This window comes from Macrobrachium rosenbergii, chromosome 12 (genome assembly GCF_040412425.1).
Source record: "Macrobrachium rosenbergii isolate ZJJX-2024 chromosome 12, ASM4041242v1, whole genome shotgun sequence".
NCBI lineage: Eukaryota > Metazoa > Arthropoda > Malacostraca > Decapoda > Palaemonidae > Macrobrachium > Macrobrachium rosenbergii.
In genome coordinates, this window is record NC_089752.1 from 33,676,415 (window position 1) to 33,693,370 (window position 16,956).

Here is a 16,956-nt window from a genome sequence, read left to right on the forward strand (position 1 = left end):
TGAATCTGAACCCCTGACAATTGCTGCTTAAACGGTGCTACCAAATTTAAAAAATTAATTACAGAATGATGACCCATTCCTAAATCTTGATTAAACTTAGAGAATTATTTCATCATTTATGAAGGTAAGAATGAAAATGGGTCGGCTTTTTTAACCATTTTTTCTTCTGTTCAGAGATGGTACTACAGATGTAACTCGAACAATGCACTTCGGCATCCCCTCCAAATTTGAGCAGGAGTGCTATACGAGAGTTTTAAAAGGAGTCATCAGCATTGCAACCTGTATCTTCCCATCTGAAGTCAAGGTTTGTATTTATATTGTAGATTGATCACATGCTTTCAGAAATTAGTTTCAATATGTACAAGTAGAGGATTCAGGCAGGAAGTGCATAAAACAGGAGAGAGTGGAGAGAACTCACTATGTACCTCATAAAGAGAAAACCTGACATAAAACATAGATTATGGTGGTGCTGTTATGTCAGCTTATCCCTTTATGGAGGCATACTGCGAGTTCTCTCTAAAAATCTTCCAGTTCACTTCCTGCTCAACCTTTGTTGAAGTGTATGTCAGTATACATTAAAAACATCCTACCACACAAAACTGATTATTTACAATTGCTTAATTGTAGCTGAACAGGGGATGGATTTATGATTTTGAAAGTATTAGGGTGGTAACTTTTCAACCTTTGACAGAGACTGTACACTTGCTGCTGGTATTAAACGGGCAGGGTATTTTTGCATCTTGCAGTATATACAGACTGAAGAATTTTAAAAAGGTAACTTGATTAGGACTGTGACATATAATCCTGTATCATTAGTGTATGGTTTTATGATAGCTCAAAATTTAAAATTTATGAACATGTATAATTTTTATTAGAGCTTATGAGCAATTGTCTGTTATAGATGCACAGACTGAGTAAACTATAGCATTTGTTATTGTAACTAAATTTAGTTATTAAATTGTGGCTTATGATCTGTTTTATTTTCTGTTAAATATGCATTGCAATAAAAATGTAAAGAAAGCTGTTAGTGAAATTAAAGGTGTGCTTAAAACAGAAAAAATCTGGACTTATATTTAAGGAAATCTATCATAAGTGATGGTTGTGATTTTTTTTTTTTTTTTTTTATTAACCCTTTAACGCCGAAGCCCTATTAACAAAAACGTCTCCCGTATGCCGGCGGCGTTCGGTGAGTTAGCGCCGAAGCGGAAAAAGTTTTTTTCAAAAAATCACAGCACGCTTAGTTTTTAAGATTAAGAGTTCATTTTTGGCTCATTTTTTTTGTCATTGCCTGAAGTTTAGTATGCAACCATCAGAAATGAAAAAAAATATCATTATCATATATAAATATTGGAATATATGACAGCAAAAAAAAAAACTTGTATATAATTGTATACAAATCGCGCTATAAGCAAAACGGTTAAAGCTAATGAGTTAATTTTTTTTAGTTGTATTGTACACTAAATTGCAATGATTTTGGTATATAACAAATTTTAAAATGATCAAAGCAACACAGAGAAAATATTATCACAAAATGATGCATGAATTCGTAACGCCATGGACGTAAAAAAATGTTTTTTTAAATTCACCATAAATCGAAATATTGTGCTAGAGACTTCCCGTTTTGTTGAAAAATGAAGCTAATTGATTGAATATTACTAGACTGTAAGTGTTTTAGCTTACAATTGCAGTTTTCGACCATTTCGGTCGAGTTAAAGTTGACGAAAAGTCGAATTTTTCTATTTATCGTGATTTATATGGAAATATTTCAAAACCGATAAAAGCTAAAACCATGAGTTATTTTTTGTTGTACTGTACATGAAATTGCGCACATTTTCATATATGAAACTTTATGTAACGACTAATATAAAGCGGTGCAGATATTACGACAACGAGACGAAAGAATTTCTGAGATGTTCGGCCGAAGTTTACACAAGAGACGTAAGGAAAATGTTTTTTTAAAAATTCACCAAAAATTGAAATATTGTGCTAGAGACTTCCAATTTATTGCAAAATGAAGTTAAATGATTGAATATTACTAGAATGTAAGAGTTTTAGCTTACAATTGCATTTTTTTACCATTTCGGTCAAGTTAAAGTTGACTGAAGGTTGAAATTTTGGCAGTTATTGTGATTTATGTGAAAATATTTCAAAACTGATAAAAGCTACAACCATGAGCTATTTTCTGTTGTATTGTACATGAAATTGCGCACATTTTCATATATAAAAGTTTATGTAACGACTAATGTAAAACGATGCAAACATTACGACAACATGACGAAAAGAATTTCTGAGATGGTCGGCCGAAAGTTACATAGCAAGAGACGTAAGGAAAAAATTTTTTTCAGAAATTCACCATAAATCGAAATATTGTGCTAGAGACTTCCAGTTTGTTGCAAAATGAAGGTACATGATTGAATATTAGTAGAATGTAAGAGTTTTAGCTTATAATTGCGTTTTTTTACCATTTCGGTCGAGTTAAATTTGACCGAAGCTTGAAATTTTGGCAGTTATCGTGATTTGTATGAAAATATTTCAAAACTGATAAAAGCTACAACCATGAGTTATTTTCTGTTGTATTCTACATGAAATTGCGCACATTTCCATATATAAAAGTATGTAACGACTAATATAAAACAGTGCAAATATTACGACAACGTGACGAAAGAATTTTTGGCGCTGACGTAAGGAAAAAGTTTTTTTCAGAAATTCACCATAAATCGAAATATTGTGCTAGAGACTTCCAATTGGTTGCAAAATGAAGGTAAATGATTGAATATTACTAGATCGTAAGCGTTTTAGCTTAAAATTGCGTTTTTTGACCATTTTGGTCGAGTCAAAGTTGACCGAAGGTTGAAATTTTGGCAGTTATCGTGGTTTATATGAAAATATTTCCAAACTGATAAAAGCTACAACCATGGGTTTTATTTTGCTGTATTGTACATGAAATTGCGCACATTTTCATATATAAAACTTTATGTAACGGTTAATATAGAACAGTGCAAAAATTACGACAAAATGACGAAAGAATTTATGAAATTTTCGGCTGAGTTACCGCCCTTGAGTAAGAAAAAAGTTTTTTCAAAAATTCACTATAAATCGAAATATTGTGCTAGAGACTTCCAATTTATTGCAAAATGAAGGTACATGATTGAATATTACTAGAATGTAAGAGTTTTAGCTTACAATTGCGTTTTTCTACCATTTCGGTCGAGTCAAAGTTGACTGAAGGTTGAAATTTTTTGTAGTCGACGTATGGTACGTCCACTCGGCACCCAACAGACAATTTTAGTCGACGTATGATACGTCCAATAGGCGTTTAAGGGTTAATAGTAGGTTCTGTATGCCCACATGAACACAGTATAATATTGTTAAGTATGACATGGGAATTTATAGTATAAATACCCATGTATATTCTTGAACATGTAGAGTTAGAGTTGCAGCCTGCTTTACAGAGATATTTTCTGTAATTTTTATAGATTACATAGTGCCTCACTGAATACCCATATTTAGTGTGCCAGAAAGGAAAAGGGAATGAATGGGAAGAAATAGTAAGGTCTTATATTGCACTAAGAAATAATGAAATTACAATTGACTGATTGTGTATGTCTTAATCTAATTTTTGTCATTATGCAGTCCTACTTTGAATAAGTGTATAAGCACTGTTTCTTCTCTGAGCTTTTTTATTGTAATTTTGTATTTTTTATAGTATAAGTTAAATATTTCTTTGAATTCATTTTCTGCAGGGCAACTGTCTGGATACATTAGCTCGTAAAGCTCTTTGGGATGTAGGACTAGATTATGGACATGGAACAGGACATGGTTTAGGGATGTACCTAAATGTCCATGAAGGTCCAATGGGAGTTTCATGGCGCTCCTACCCAGATGACCCAGGCCTTAAAGAAGGGATGTTTTTATCTGATGGTAAGGGAGTCTCAGTGCCTTTTGTTTGTACAGTATTATGGTCTTTTACAATTTAATATTATTGTAATGTGAATAAAATCCCAGTGCACAGCAGTAAAGTTTACTGTAAATAAAACATTTTTATATAAGTAACTTACCAAGTAATTACATAGCTATTAGTTTCTATTTGTCGGCAGCTAGAATTTTGAAATTCGCGGTAGCGCTACTTTTGGCTAAGCAACTGACCCCGCCCACTTTCGGGGTAAGAGACGAACCAGCTTAGCAAATGAGATCAATATGTTTCTGCCAGCTGATGGCTGTGGTTACAGTAATTAGCAGTAGCGGTTTTTTGGAATTTTGCTTCTCAGTTGATATTATTTGGATTTGGAATCGTTTGGTGAAGTATTCTCACTTTTTGGTAGCCTTTTTGGCGCAGTTAGATAATGTCAGTTGTTATTTCAGACAGAAATACAGATTTTGACTGTTTTTTGCTGAACTTAGACTACTTAGGCTTTTTTGACTCATGACTTGTCGGCTATGTCTGATTCTGGTTCTCATAGTTTTAGGTATTGCAGCAAAGGCTGCAATACCTGTTTAATTAAAGCCTGTTATGACCCGCATACACTGCACAACCTGTGGGGATCAAATATGTTCTCCGGACTTGACTTGCGAAGAATGTGTTTCATGGGATGTTAAAATGTGGTACACTTTGAATAGTCATTTGAACAAATTAGACAGAGACAAAAAAGAGGAAGGCAGCTGTTAGAGCTAGTAGTAAGAAGACTTTAGCTGGTCAGGTGTCTGCTAAGTCTTTTAATGATGACATATCTGATTCTGTATCTATTTTTCCACCTGATCCCACTTCTCAGTCTGTACCAACCACTCCTCACCCCGGCTCCCTTACTCCCAATCCCGACCCCATTACCAGCATTGAGTCAAGAATTAACCTTAAATTCGGGTTGTTAGTAAACACAATGGAGTAGTTAGGCGCTTCAGTGAAGGTCCTAATGGTCAAATTTAGTATTAAAAGTGTTGGTGAAGTGTCAGTGGAGGAGGTGGCTGTCTGTCCTGCTGATTCTCCTAGACAAAGGTCCCTGGCAAAGTCCCCTAAACTTGGGAGGAGTCAAACTGGTAGCCCAAAGGAGGTCGGTGGGGTCTGCCTACAGGCAGGTTATGACGGAGCACCGTTGGAAAGGTGTCTCCATAGAAGTGGATCGTCTTTTATCTAGTGTGTCTAGCAGTGATTCAAGTCCTCGGCACCAATGACGCTTTAAAGGGGAATCTCGCCCTTTGAAGAGGCGCACAATGGAAGTGTCTCAGCCTCCTTCATTCCCTGTTAAAAGGTTCAAAGAATCCATTCGAGAGCAGCTTCCGTCATGTAGTTTTTGGGATAGACTGGAACGATACTCCCAGGATCACCCGGAGTTAGTGGGACAGCTTTCGTCAGTTAAGCACGCCACTGCTCGTAAGCGATCTTTTGCTTCTAGGACCTTGTCTTATGATAAATGCCCATCCTTAATTTCAGAGAGTACATCTGGTCATGAAGTTGTGTCTGAGCGCCCGTGTGCCCAGCTCCTGAAATTGTAGCTCCGGAACACTCACCATTGGCTGGATCTTTAGTGGCTTCCAGAAAGAAGTCTTTGGCACCAAAGTGCCTGTTAATGGTGCCAGAACTCACTTTGACTACTGGTCATGTTGCTGATCGTGTGGTCCTTTCCGAACGCCCGTTGTGTCAGCCCCTGAGCGACAGCTGGCTCACAAGTGCCCATTTATCCCCGAGCGCCCGTTGGCTTTCAAGTGCCCACTGGCGCCTGCCTGCATTTTGCCGCCAGAGAGTTTGTCGGCACCCAAATCCGTTCTAGCCTCCAAGTGCCCACTGGCTGCTGAGCTTCCCGGAGCACCCGTTCTGCCTGTCTCCTCTTCGGTGCTGCCGACTCCTGCCTCTGCAGTTACAGCATCACTCCCAGCCACGACTCCCTCCCAGTCTCTACCTGCAGGGCAACAGGCTTCTTCAGTAGTAGATCCTTCCTTCCAGTTGATCCAGCGCCAGTTGGATAATATCTTGGGCTTAATTTAGAAAACCCCTTCGACTCAGCCTATTGCAGAGCTGTCTCCCATTTCATCAGGGGAGGAAGAAGATGTGGATCCTGTCACCCCTCCTACGGCCTATGCCTCCTTTCTAAGATTTCTGCTGGTGACATTTCCAGATTTTTTCTCGTCTTCTCCAGCTTCGACTTACTTGATGGACAGTCTGACTGCTAATCCTTTGATACTTCCTAAGATGGTACAAGTATTGTCCTGTTCAGTGAAGAAAGATCTACATGAGGGAGAGAGTTGGCTTTCGAGTAAGAGAGAGCAGGGAAGAGCCTCCTCTAGTTGCCCTTCGTCTAGATTGTTGCAGAGGAGATATTTATCTTATGCAACTGGAGAGGCCCCATCCCTGGGAGCTTCTGCCTTCTCCCAGGGAGACTTCTCTGGGTTGATTGACTCATCCCAAAGGTCAGCTTTTAACTCGGCAAAGATTCTTTTCTCGATGTTGAAATTGGGCCATTTAATCAAGCACCTTTTTAAAGTTTTTGAAGTGCTCAGCTTCTTGGACTGGGGAGTAGGAGCACTTGCCTGCAAGATTAAAGATTGTCCACATGTTCCGGAAGACTACTCTTAGGACTTTTTAGGGGTCATCTCCTGCTTTGATAAAGGTATAAGAGATGGTTCTTTGGAATTATCCTCACTTTTTGCTATGGGTGTTCCTACACCAAGTTGGGAGTCTCCCTTTCTCAGAAATCCATGCTCCTCTTTTCCCCGCTTGATCAGAAACACCTGTTCCCTCAAGCAACAGTTTTGCAGATTGCTTCTGATCTGCAGAAAAAGTCTACCCAGGACCTCCTTGCTCAGTCAGTAAGATGCCCTAGAGAGGCTTCGGCCTTTAGTCCGAGGACAGTTTCTTCAGTTCAACTTCAGCACTTTCATGGTAGGGACAGGCAAGGAAGTTTCCCTAGATTTCGCGCAAGAGCCCGGTTCACCCCTTGGGCAATCAAGAAGTCCTCCAGTAAGCCACCTGCACGTAAATGAGTATCTCATCCTCTGCATCCCTGTGGGAGCAAGATCCTCTACTTTTGGAAGCATTGGGAAGCGAAAGGAGCAGAAAGCTGGATTGTGAAAGTTTTGAGGGAAGGTTATTCGATCCCTTTCCTAAGAAAGCCTCCTTTAACCAACAGACCCTTCATATTGATGGCATTACTCTGTAGACTCCAAGAGGTTTTCTGCCCTCTCCCAAGAAGTGTCAGCACTCCTTGAGAAAGAAGCAATCGAATTGTTCGAGGACACCTTCTCACTGGGGTTCTACAATACCCCAAGGCCATGGGGGCTGAAGGCCAGTTCTGGATGTGAGTGCCCTGAATATGTATGTCCAGAAAACAAGATTCAAAATGGAAATGAGCCAGTCAGTTCTTGCATCCATTCGCTGAGAAGATTGGATGATTTCGGTAGACATGAAGGATGCCTACTTCCATGTCCCAGTTCATCAGGACTCGAGGAAGTTTCTAAGGTTCATTTTTCAGAACAAAGTGTACCAATTCAGAGCCCTTTGCCTCAACCTGTCCACAGCTCCACAGGTTTTCACGCAAGTCCTAGCTCCCATAGCGAAATGGTTACACCTTATAGGGGGTCAACATTTCGCTGTATCTTGATGATTGGTTCATTTGCTCCCAATCGAAAGACAAATGTGAGGAGAACCTTCACAAAACCCTTCTTCTCATCCAGGAATTGGGCCTACTAATCAACTCAGAAGTCGCAACTGACTCCTTCTCAGGAGATAGCTTATTTTGGGATGAGGATACACTCACTGATTTTTCAGGTTTTTCCCTCCCCCCAGAGGATAGACTCATGTCTTCAGAAGGTAGACACATTCCTCTCCCTTTAGTCCTGTTCTGCAAACAGCTTGATGATGAGCCTGTTGGGGACCTTATCGTCCATGGGACAGTTCGTATCCTTGGGAAGGCTACACATGAGGAACTTGCAATTCTTTCTGAAAATCAGTTGGAACAGAAAGAAATACCCGGACACTTGTTTTTCCAATAAACCTAGGAAATAAAGCAGGATCTGCTTTGGTGGAGCTCAAGAGACAAGCTCTTGCAAAGGAAGTCACTCCTTCCTTGGAGCCCTGACCTGGTGTTTTTTTCAGACGCATCAGACCTAGGTTGGGGAGCTCTCCTGGGAGACAAGGAAGTATCCGGCCTTTGAACTCAAAATCAAAAGATGTGACATATAAATGTAAAGGAATTGACAGCGATCCACTGGGGATTGCAAGCATGTGCAACAGAGGTGTTTGGAAAAACAGAGACTGTCCACTCAGACAATACCACAGCACTGTCCTATGTCAAGAAATGGGGAACTCATTCGTTTACCCTTTGCCAAGCAGCAAGAGCCTTTCTCATTTGGGCAGATCGAAATCAGATCCAGATCCTTACCAGGTTCATTCAAGGGACGTTCAACGTATTAGCGGAAGAACTGAGCCGCCAAAAGCAAGTTCTCCCCACGGAATGGACCCTAGATCCCCTACTGTGCCTAGAGTTTTGGAAACTGTGAGGAAAGTCAGTTCTAGATCTGTTCATGACCGCGAAGAACCATCGTCTCCCTCTATATTGTTTGCCAGCCCCTGATCCACAAGCATGGGTGACAGAAGCAGTGCTCATAGATTGGTCAGACAAAGGCCTTTATGCCTTCCCCCCCATTCAAGATAATGAGGGGAGTCATAAACAAGTTCCGGAATCACCGAAATGTAACAATAACGTTAGTGGCACCATTCTGGCCAGCAAAGGAATGGCTCCTGGACTTGCTGGAACTTCTGATGGACTTTCCAAGGTTTTTGCCTCAAAAGCATAATTTATTCAGGCAGCTGCATTTCAGGCAGTTCCATCAAAGACTGTCCACTTTGGCCCTGACTACATTCAAACTGTCAGCAAATTGGTACGAGCGAAAGGATTTTCAGAGGCAGTTGCAGACGCTATTGCTTGTTGCAGGTGACAATCCTCAAGCAAGGTTTATCAGGCCAAGTGGAGTCTTCCGCGACTGGCACAAATGACGAAACATCTCATCTTCTAAGATGACTGTAGCTGATGTTGGTGATTTCCTGCTCTACTTTAAATCTTCCAGAGGTCTGTCTACCTCAACAATTAAGGGCTACAGGGCAATGTTTAGCTCAGTTTTTAGACATATAGGAATATATCCCTCTTCTAATAAAGATCTGTCTGATCTCATCAAGTCGTTTGATACGACTAAGCAGAAAGAAGAAAGACTGGTAGCCTGGAATCTGGACGTGGTCCTGAAGTGGCTTTTGCAACTACGTTTTGAACCTCTTCGGTCAATCTCTTTGAGGGACCTCACAAGAAAGACTTTGTTCCTAGTAGCGTTAGCCACTGCCAGGCACATTAGTGAGCTGCATGCTATAGACAAGAGAAGTGGATTCTCACAGAGTAATGCGATTTGCTCTTTTACCCTAGGTGTCTTAGCAAAAAATGAGAACCCCTCCAGTCTCTGCCCTCGCTCATTTGTTGTAAAGAAACTGGTTGACAATCTAGGTTCTGAGGATGTAGAAAGGACTCTTTGCCCTGTATGGGCATTAAAATACTATTTGCTGAGAACGGATAAGATCCGTGGTGCTTCAAGTAACCTTTGGTGCTTAGTAAAGAACCCTTCTCGCCCTCTCTCTAAAAATGCTCTGACATTTTTTATGAGAGATCTGATATTATAGGCTCAGTCACAGATTAAGGAGGATGTGTTACATTTAGTGAAGGTAAAAGTGCATGAAGTGAGGGTGGTAGCCACATGTCTGGCTTTCAGACACAATTTTTCTATTTCTGCTATTATCCAAACAACATTTTGGAAATGCAAATCTGTGTTTGCATTGCATTATCTGCTTGAAATTGAAACTGTTTATGAAAATTGCAGTACCTTGGGTCCAATTTCAGTTGTTGGTATGGTGTTGGGGGAAGGAGTGTAGGAAGTCTTCCTTCAATCCTTTATTTTTTTTTTCGCCTTGACTAATGGTGTCAAGTTGTAGGGGAGCCAGGGGTGCTATGTACATGGAGTACCCACCAGTTTATCTTTTTATGGTTGGTATGGTTTTTAATCGTTGGCATTAGGCCACTGCGTTGTTTGTCCTCTGGTTTTATCATTTGGTACTGTGCCCAGGGCAAGGGCAATATTGTTAATTCTTTGTGTGCAATCTGATACTCCTTAGCAGCAAAGAATCCCACTGATGTAGCAGGCAACCACTGGCTATACAGCCACGCCGCTACAGGTTGAGATGAGCACCATCCAGAGGCAATACTTTCCCGTAGCAGCTCTCTCAACAGGTAAGGAATCAGCAAGCATTTTACCAATGCTAGCAGTATTTCTGTTTCCTTTATATTACAGTTAATAATGGATTGGAGTAGATAATCCATGCATCCCACCTCCTGCAATGTTGGATTCAGCTATGTAATTACTTGGTAAGTTACTTATAGAAAAATATTTTTATAATAAAGTTTTATATATACTTCCGAAGTAATTACATGATCAGAACCCTCCCTCCTCCCCTTGCATGAATAGGAAGGCATAAACATTGATCTCATTTGCTGAGCTGGTTTCTCTCTTATCCTGAAAGTGGGCGGGATCAGTTGCCTAGCCAAAACGAAAGTAGCGCCACAGCAAATTTCAAAATTCTAGCTGCCAACAAGCAGAAACTTATAACTATGTAATTACTTAGTAAGTATATATAAAACTATTTTATTATAAAAATGTCATATCTGTAAACAGGTATGGTTCTTAATATAGAAAAAAATGTTGTCCCTCTGTTCTTTATGCAAAATGGGAAAAATATAGAAAAGATGAAATGGAGAAATTATAATTGAAAATGGATGGAACTGTGGAGTCAGTACTTGGAAGACTGACTGATTGAATATGAATAAGTGATGTCAGGAGAGATTGGACAGTAGAGAATAATGTCCAGGAGGTTAGGAGAGCTATGGGAAAATGAAAAATCATAAAGCTACTGGACCAACAAGATTAATTAGAGGTTAGCTACAAGAACTGAAGAACCAGTCTTTGATGAGCTGGCCAGTATTTATGGAGATAGGCTAAATGAAGGGATGGGATCATAAGACTTGGAAAGGAGAATTGCTACAGTGATAAAATGTCCAAAAAAAGGGGATGAACTATAATGTGGAAAGTACATAAGAGTAACATTGTTGGAATATACTAAAAATGTATAGAGGTCTGTAGGGAAGGTTGAAAAATCTGTGAAGTTTTCAGTTCAGTGTATAAGAAGAGATTAGACTGTAATTGTGGTTTTTGAAAATACATTTGATGATGCACCAAAACAAACTATTAAGTGGGCAGTACACATGCAAAAAGGTTACTGACAGACTTGTTGGGCATGTGATGGTACTATAGTATGTCATAACAAGAGACCTAGAGTGGAGACAACAGCAGATATACAGGTACACAATCCTTTATCAGAAATTGTTGGGGCCAGATGTGTTTCAGTTTTCAGAATTTTTTGGATTTCGGAACTGTGGGGTCAGGAGCATAATCAAACATCGCTACTGCAGCAAAAACAGGTTTTTTTTCCATTTTTTCATATTTTTTCATTATAGTTATTTATTGTTCATATATGAAACAAACCTTCGGTCTTAACATTAGGATAAATCTTCTAGTGCCAGCTGGAATCTGATAAAATCAATAAATAAAATTGTATATGTAAGGCACTGGTGGCATCTGTCCTCATTCACAAGTCAAGTGGAACCACCCACATCCCAAGCAGTACTCCGTGACTTCATCAGTTACTCTTTTACTTCCTTTGAGAGAGGACGTGTTGTTCTTTCTCTCCTCTCTAAAGCTGGTTTGGTTTGCCCATTTTTACTTTCTTTCTGTGTTTCATTGTGTGAATTTCTGCTGTTTGTGGACGTGTGCTTGGATATAATGGATCCTCTTAACCCTCCTGCAAGTGTATCTCCTGGATCTCGTAAAAAGCAAAGGAAATGTCCAGGTGCTGGTGGCTCTCCTTGTTCTTGTTTCCTAACATCAGTGAATGTGGATCTGCATTCAACGTGTAGTAGAGACAGAGAGGACGTATGTAATGCAACTAATCCATGTTCTGTATGTTGTGATTGGTCAGTGGAACTGGTTTTACGGGAAGGGTCAGTACAAGAGGAAGGAAGCAACTGCATCTTGGATTGATGGGGATTCGTTTTCAGTTTCCTTTGTTCTGTCTCCTCACGATGCTGTTCCTTCCTTAGAGAGGCCTGTTCCAGTTGTTTCACCTGTAATATTCCCATACCCTTCCAAGTTCATCCATCGATTCATCAGGGAATGCATTTGGGATTGGGGTTTCGGGTAATTATATGCATAATTATGCCTCTTCTTTCCCTTTGGGGAGAGGGGAGGGAGGCCATCTCCTCCTTTGTCTTATTTTCCAGCTCCGGATGCTCAGAGGAAGGTGGGAACGTGGTCCTCGCTAGGCTTATCATGAGTACCAACCTTAGATGGCTTGTTGTCACACTACATGGCTTCCTGCTACCCTCCAGTCCCTCATACTATGGGTGTCCCTTCTCCCCCGGGCCACTATATGGGCTTGAGCATGATGACATCCTCTGGAACGTATATGGTTCAATTCTGTTCATGTGTTTCGTACACCGTTGTGACGTCACAGTGAAATCACCCTCTAACATGGCTGCTGTGGTGACATCAGATCCTACCCTTTCCGTGTCAACAACAGCAACTACGTCTTCTGGGATGATGTTGAATTCTGCAATGATGGATTCGTTAGCGAGAATGGTGATGGATAAATTAAGATTGTTAGAGGAGAAGTTTAATAAGGTATGCAAGGAGAAAAGATGTAAGTCTTCTTCTTCGTCTGCCTCATTGTCAGCTTCATCTGATTCATCTGTGGTAGATTTATTCCTGTCCCTAAACCTACTCAACCAGCTCCCTCAATGAAGATTAGTCATCTCAACAGTATCCCTTTCAGAGCTGACCTACAAGAGGAAGGGGAAATACGGGCAGAGGCAGGGGTATGAGACGACAGAGTGGGCACCTCTCCCCACTTAGTGCCACCAGTGGGGGATGCTTGGTGAGCCTTTGGGCTGTGTGGCAGAGATTCAGGGTAGAGCTGTGGGTAGTAGATGTCTTAAGGATAGGTTATCTACTTCCATTCGGCTTCACTCCACCTCTTTCAGATCGCCCTCTACCGCACCTTTCTTACGATCCTGGGTCGCAGAAACATCTCATTTTGCAAGGAGAAATGAAGAAAATGATGGAGAATGGAGCCGTAGAGCAAGTAAAGCTTCCTTTGGTGGGCTTCTAAAGCCGGACCTTCCTAGTGCCGAAGGCCAGTGGCGATTGGAGGACAGTAATGACCTGTCAACATTGAACCTTTTTGTCAGGAAGATGAGGCTCAAATTGGAGTCTCCAAGGACAGTCGTGGCAGCAGGCAGAGAAGGAGACATTATGCTGACCATAGATTTAAAGGATATGTACTTCCAGATCCCAAAAAATTTCTTCGGTTCAGTCTTGCAGAGCAGGTGTTTCAGTTCAGGGTGCTGTGTTTTGGCCTGACATCTCCTCAAGTGTTCACAAGAGTGTTCATACTGGTGTCAACATCGGCTCATGCCTAAGGGCTCAGACTGATAAAATACCTGGACAACTTGCTGGTCCTGGCAAAATCCTGAGAAAAGTTACTTCAGGACAGAGATCGGCTGCTTCAATTTTGTCACAGCCTAGGCATTGTGATAAATTGGGAAAAATCGAATCTAGTCCCCTGGCAAAGGATTTTGTATCTGGGTATGATTATAGACGCAGCACAGGCGAGAGTTTTTCCATCTGAACAGAGAATAGAGAATTTCAAGAATGTGATTATGACCTTTCTGTCTGATGAAATACAACCAGCAAAGCAGTGGCAAGTAGTTCTGGGCCTGCTAACTTCTCTAGAGAAATTAGTTCCTCATGGACGTCTACGTATGCGTTCATTACAATGGAAACTGAAGGAGTTGTGGTCTCCAGCAACAGATCACCCTCACATGAAAGTTCCTCTGTCCACGGAGGTGAGAAAAGACCTGCTGTGGTGGTTGGATGACAACAATTTGACAGTAGGAGTGTCTTTCCATATGTCCTCTCCGGATCGTCTGTTGCTCTCGGATGCATCGGCCGAAGGTTGGGACGGTCATCGAGAGGACCTGCTAATTACAGGAGAATGGAGTCGTAAGGACAAACAACTTCACATAAATGTGTGGGAGCTGAAGGCAGCACTCCTAGCTTTGCAGGAGTTTAAGGAGAGGGTAATGGGTCACTCTGTAGTTTTGATGTCAGACAACATTACAGTAGTGGTGTATGTAAACAAATGGGGGCCTAGTTTCTCGACAGTTTCACATTATAACGGTCCAACTGCATCAATGGGCTTTAGACAATTCAGTAGAGATCAGAGCCAGATACATTCTAGGAAAAAGGAATGTGGTAGCAGAAAAGTTAAGCTGTCGGGAACAGATTCTGGAAACTGAGAGGTCTCTGCATCAAGAGGTGGCAGACAGGCTGTTTCTCTTGTAGAGGAGACCAAGGATAGACCTCTTCTCGACTAGGTACAACGCAAAACTGGAAGTCTATTACTCAGTAGTACCAGACACAGTCGCAGCAGTGGCAGAGGACTCCCTGCAACATCCGCAGGACAATTTGGATGTACTGTATCTGCTTTCCCTCCATTTTGTCTGATCCGTCAGGTCCTGAACAGAGTGATGAGGTCCCAGAATCTCAAGATGACATCAGTAGCTCCTCTGTGGCCACAGGCAGAATGGTTTCTGGACCTGTTCCCTCTGCTGTCAGAAGTTCCTAAAGAATTACCTCCCTAGCACAACGTACTTTGTCAACCTCATGCAGAGAGGTACTGTCAGTCAGTACAGTCCGTATCTCTTCGTGGGTGGAGACTGTCAAGTATCTCCTGCGAGCGAGAGGCTTTTCTCAAGGAACAGCGTCTCGTCTATTGTGATTGGTGTCGTAAATGGGGTTCTTCTCCACTCGGATCTTCTATTCAACAAGTTGCTGGTTTTCTAGTCTTTCTCAGAGCAGAAAAACATCTTTCTGTGTCTGCCATAAAGGGCTATAGGGCTGCTCTAGCACTACTTTTGTGTATGAAAAACAGATACTGTATATCTACTTCTTGGGAAATATCTATGTTTATTAACCCTCTCACGCTTACGGGGGTTCCTATAGCGCTACCCAGTACATGACTTATGTTGTGGAGGGAAAAGTGGGGCTCGCGCAGAAAAGTTTCTTTGTAAAAATCGATACGTCCAAACTATAACTGATATATGCTTGTGGTTTGTATGATGATGCCGGCAAATGATTAAATTTTTTCATAAAGCAGTCAGAAAATCTTTGCAAGGCTTAGAAATAATAAAAAAGATGTTATGAACGTGAAATTTTTAAGGAAAATCATAGATTTTTTTTTAAATAATCATGAAAAATATAATAATTAGGCATGGGGAGGTTATTTTATATGTAAATTGTGTGGAAATGTTTGAACTTCCACGTGGAAGCAGTCATTTTGCTATGAATGTGTTTGCTAATTAGCTGTTAGCGATTAATACCGATTAAAAAATGCTCATTTTTTACAGAGTGCAATTTTCAGATTTTCCAACCTACTTATGTTGACGTTTCATATCATACCTAAGTAAGGAATAAAGATAGAAAAAAAATAAAGGTGGCATTAGAAAGCTGAATAAATGTCCTATAAAATGCACAAAAGAGAGAGATGCACAAAACAGAGATATATGTATTTTTAGAATAAAATCGAGCAATCTTTTTTTTTTCTAAGGAAATATACGGCAATGATTATTATATAGAAAAGTTGATAGTTTTACATTTTGCTGTTCAGCACGATAAAGTACAAAGAATGGCCTTTCGAATGATATATAATTCATGCACATTGAAGTTATTTACAGATGCACAAACAGGCGTACAAAAAATGATCTACGCATGCATAAATTCCAGCGGAACTATGGCGTTCAATGCACATATATATACGCTGACGTTTTTCTTACTACTCGGTAATAAATAATGCTAAAAAAAAAGTGACAATGGTGATGGAAAGCTGAATAAATTTCCTATACAGTAAACTCCCCATATTCGCATTCTCATGATTCGCGGACTCACGCATTTGCGGGTTTTCTACCATTGTTCGTGGAAAATTCACCCATTCGCGGTATTTTTCACTGAGAAATATTCACTAATTACTGTATTTTCATAAAATTTTCATGAATAAATGCACTTTTTGTGATATAACTATTAAAATACTCAGGTATAAGCATTTTTACAGGGTTTTTCTTGTTTAAACTATCAAAATGTGCAGTTCTAAGTGTTTTTAGAGGGGTTTTAAGTATTCGCAGATTTTAGTTATTCGCGGGGGTTTGCGCTACGCATCCCCCGCAAATAAGGGGGGTTCACTGTTTATATATAACCTAAAATCAATAGGTGTTCCTAGTAAATATTTGAGCAATTGAAGCTCAAAGACGTAAGTTTTGTTTTTTCATGTGAAGTCAATTGTTCGGTAAAGATTTTTATATAGAGACGATATTTTTACATTTTGCCATTCAGCACAATAAAGTACAAAGAATGGCCGCTCGAATGATATATAATACATGCACATTTGGAGTTCTTTACAGATGGACAAATAGGCATACAAAAAGTCATTCACGCACTCGTAAAACCCTAGGCCGAACTATGCGGCTCGACTGGGTTTCTCGAGTGCTCATATGTACTCTTACATTTTTCATAATTACTTGGTAATGAATAACGCTGAGAAAAAAGTGAAAATTTTCACAGTGGCGCTGTCATTGCTAGTGTAGGTGACAGGGTCCTGCCCACTTTGGGACTGATAGTTACAACTCAGCAAAGAGCTTCAATTAGTTTTCTGCTGGCTCCCGACTAACATCGGTGGTTTTGTGCAGTCTCATCATCATTTTTCATTATAATGACTTACCAAAACACTGTAAAAGCTTTTATCTCTTTAAAATCGACACGTCCGAG

General features: G+C 40.4%; 1 protein-coding gene across 7 annotated transcripts in view; it reads left to right on the forward strand.

The window, feature by feature from the left end:
• The window catches only part of LOC136843616 (xaa-Pro aminopeptidase 1-like), a 169,047-nt gene that overhangs the window by 129,195 nt on the left and 22,896 nt on the right, over window positions 1-16,956 (forward strand). For all 7 annotated transcript variants that reach the window (XM_067112153.1, XM_067112149.1, XM_067112152.1 and 4 more), the window contains exons 10-11: window positions 175-304; window positions 3,744-3,921. In XM_067112153.1, the coding sequence (XP_066968254.1) occupies window positions 175-304; window positions 3,744-3,921 (308 nt within the window). The remainder of the gene's footprint in view (window positions 1-174; window positions 305-3,743; window positions 3,922-16,956) is intronic.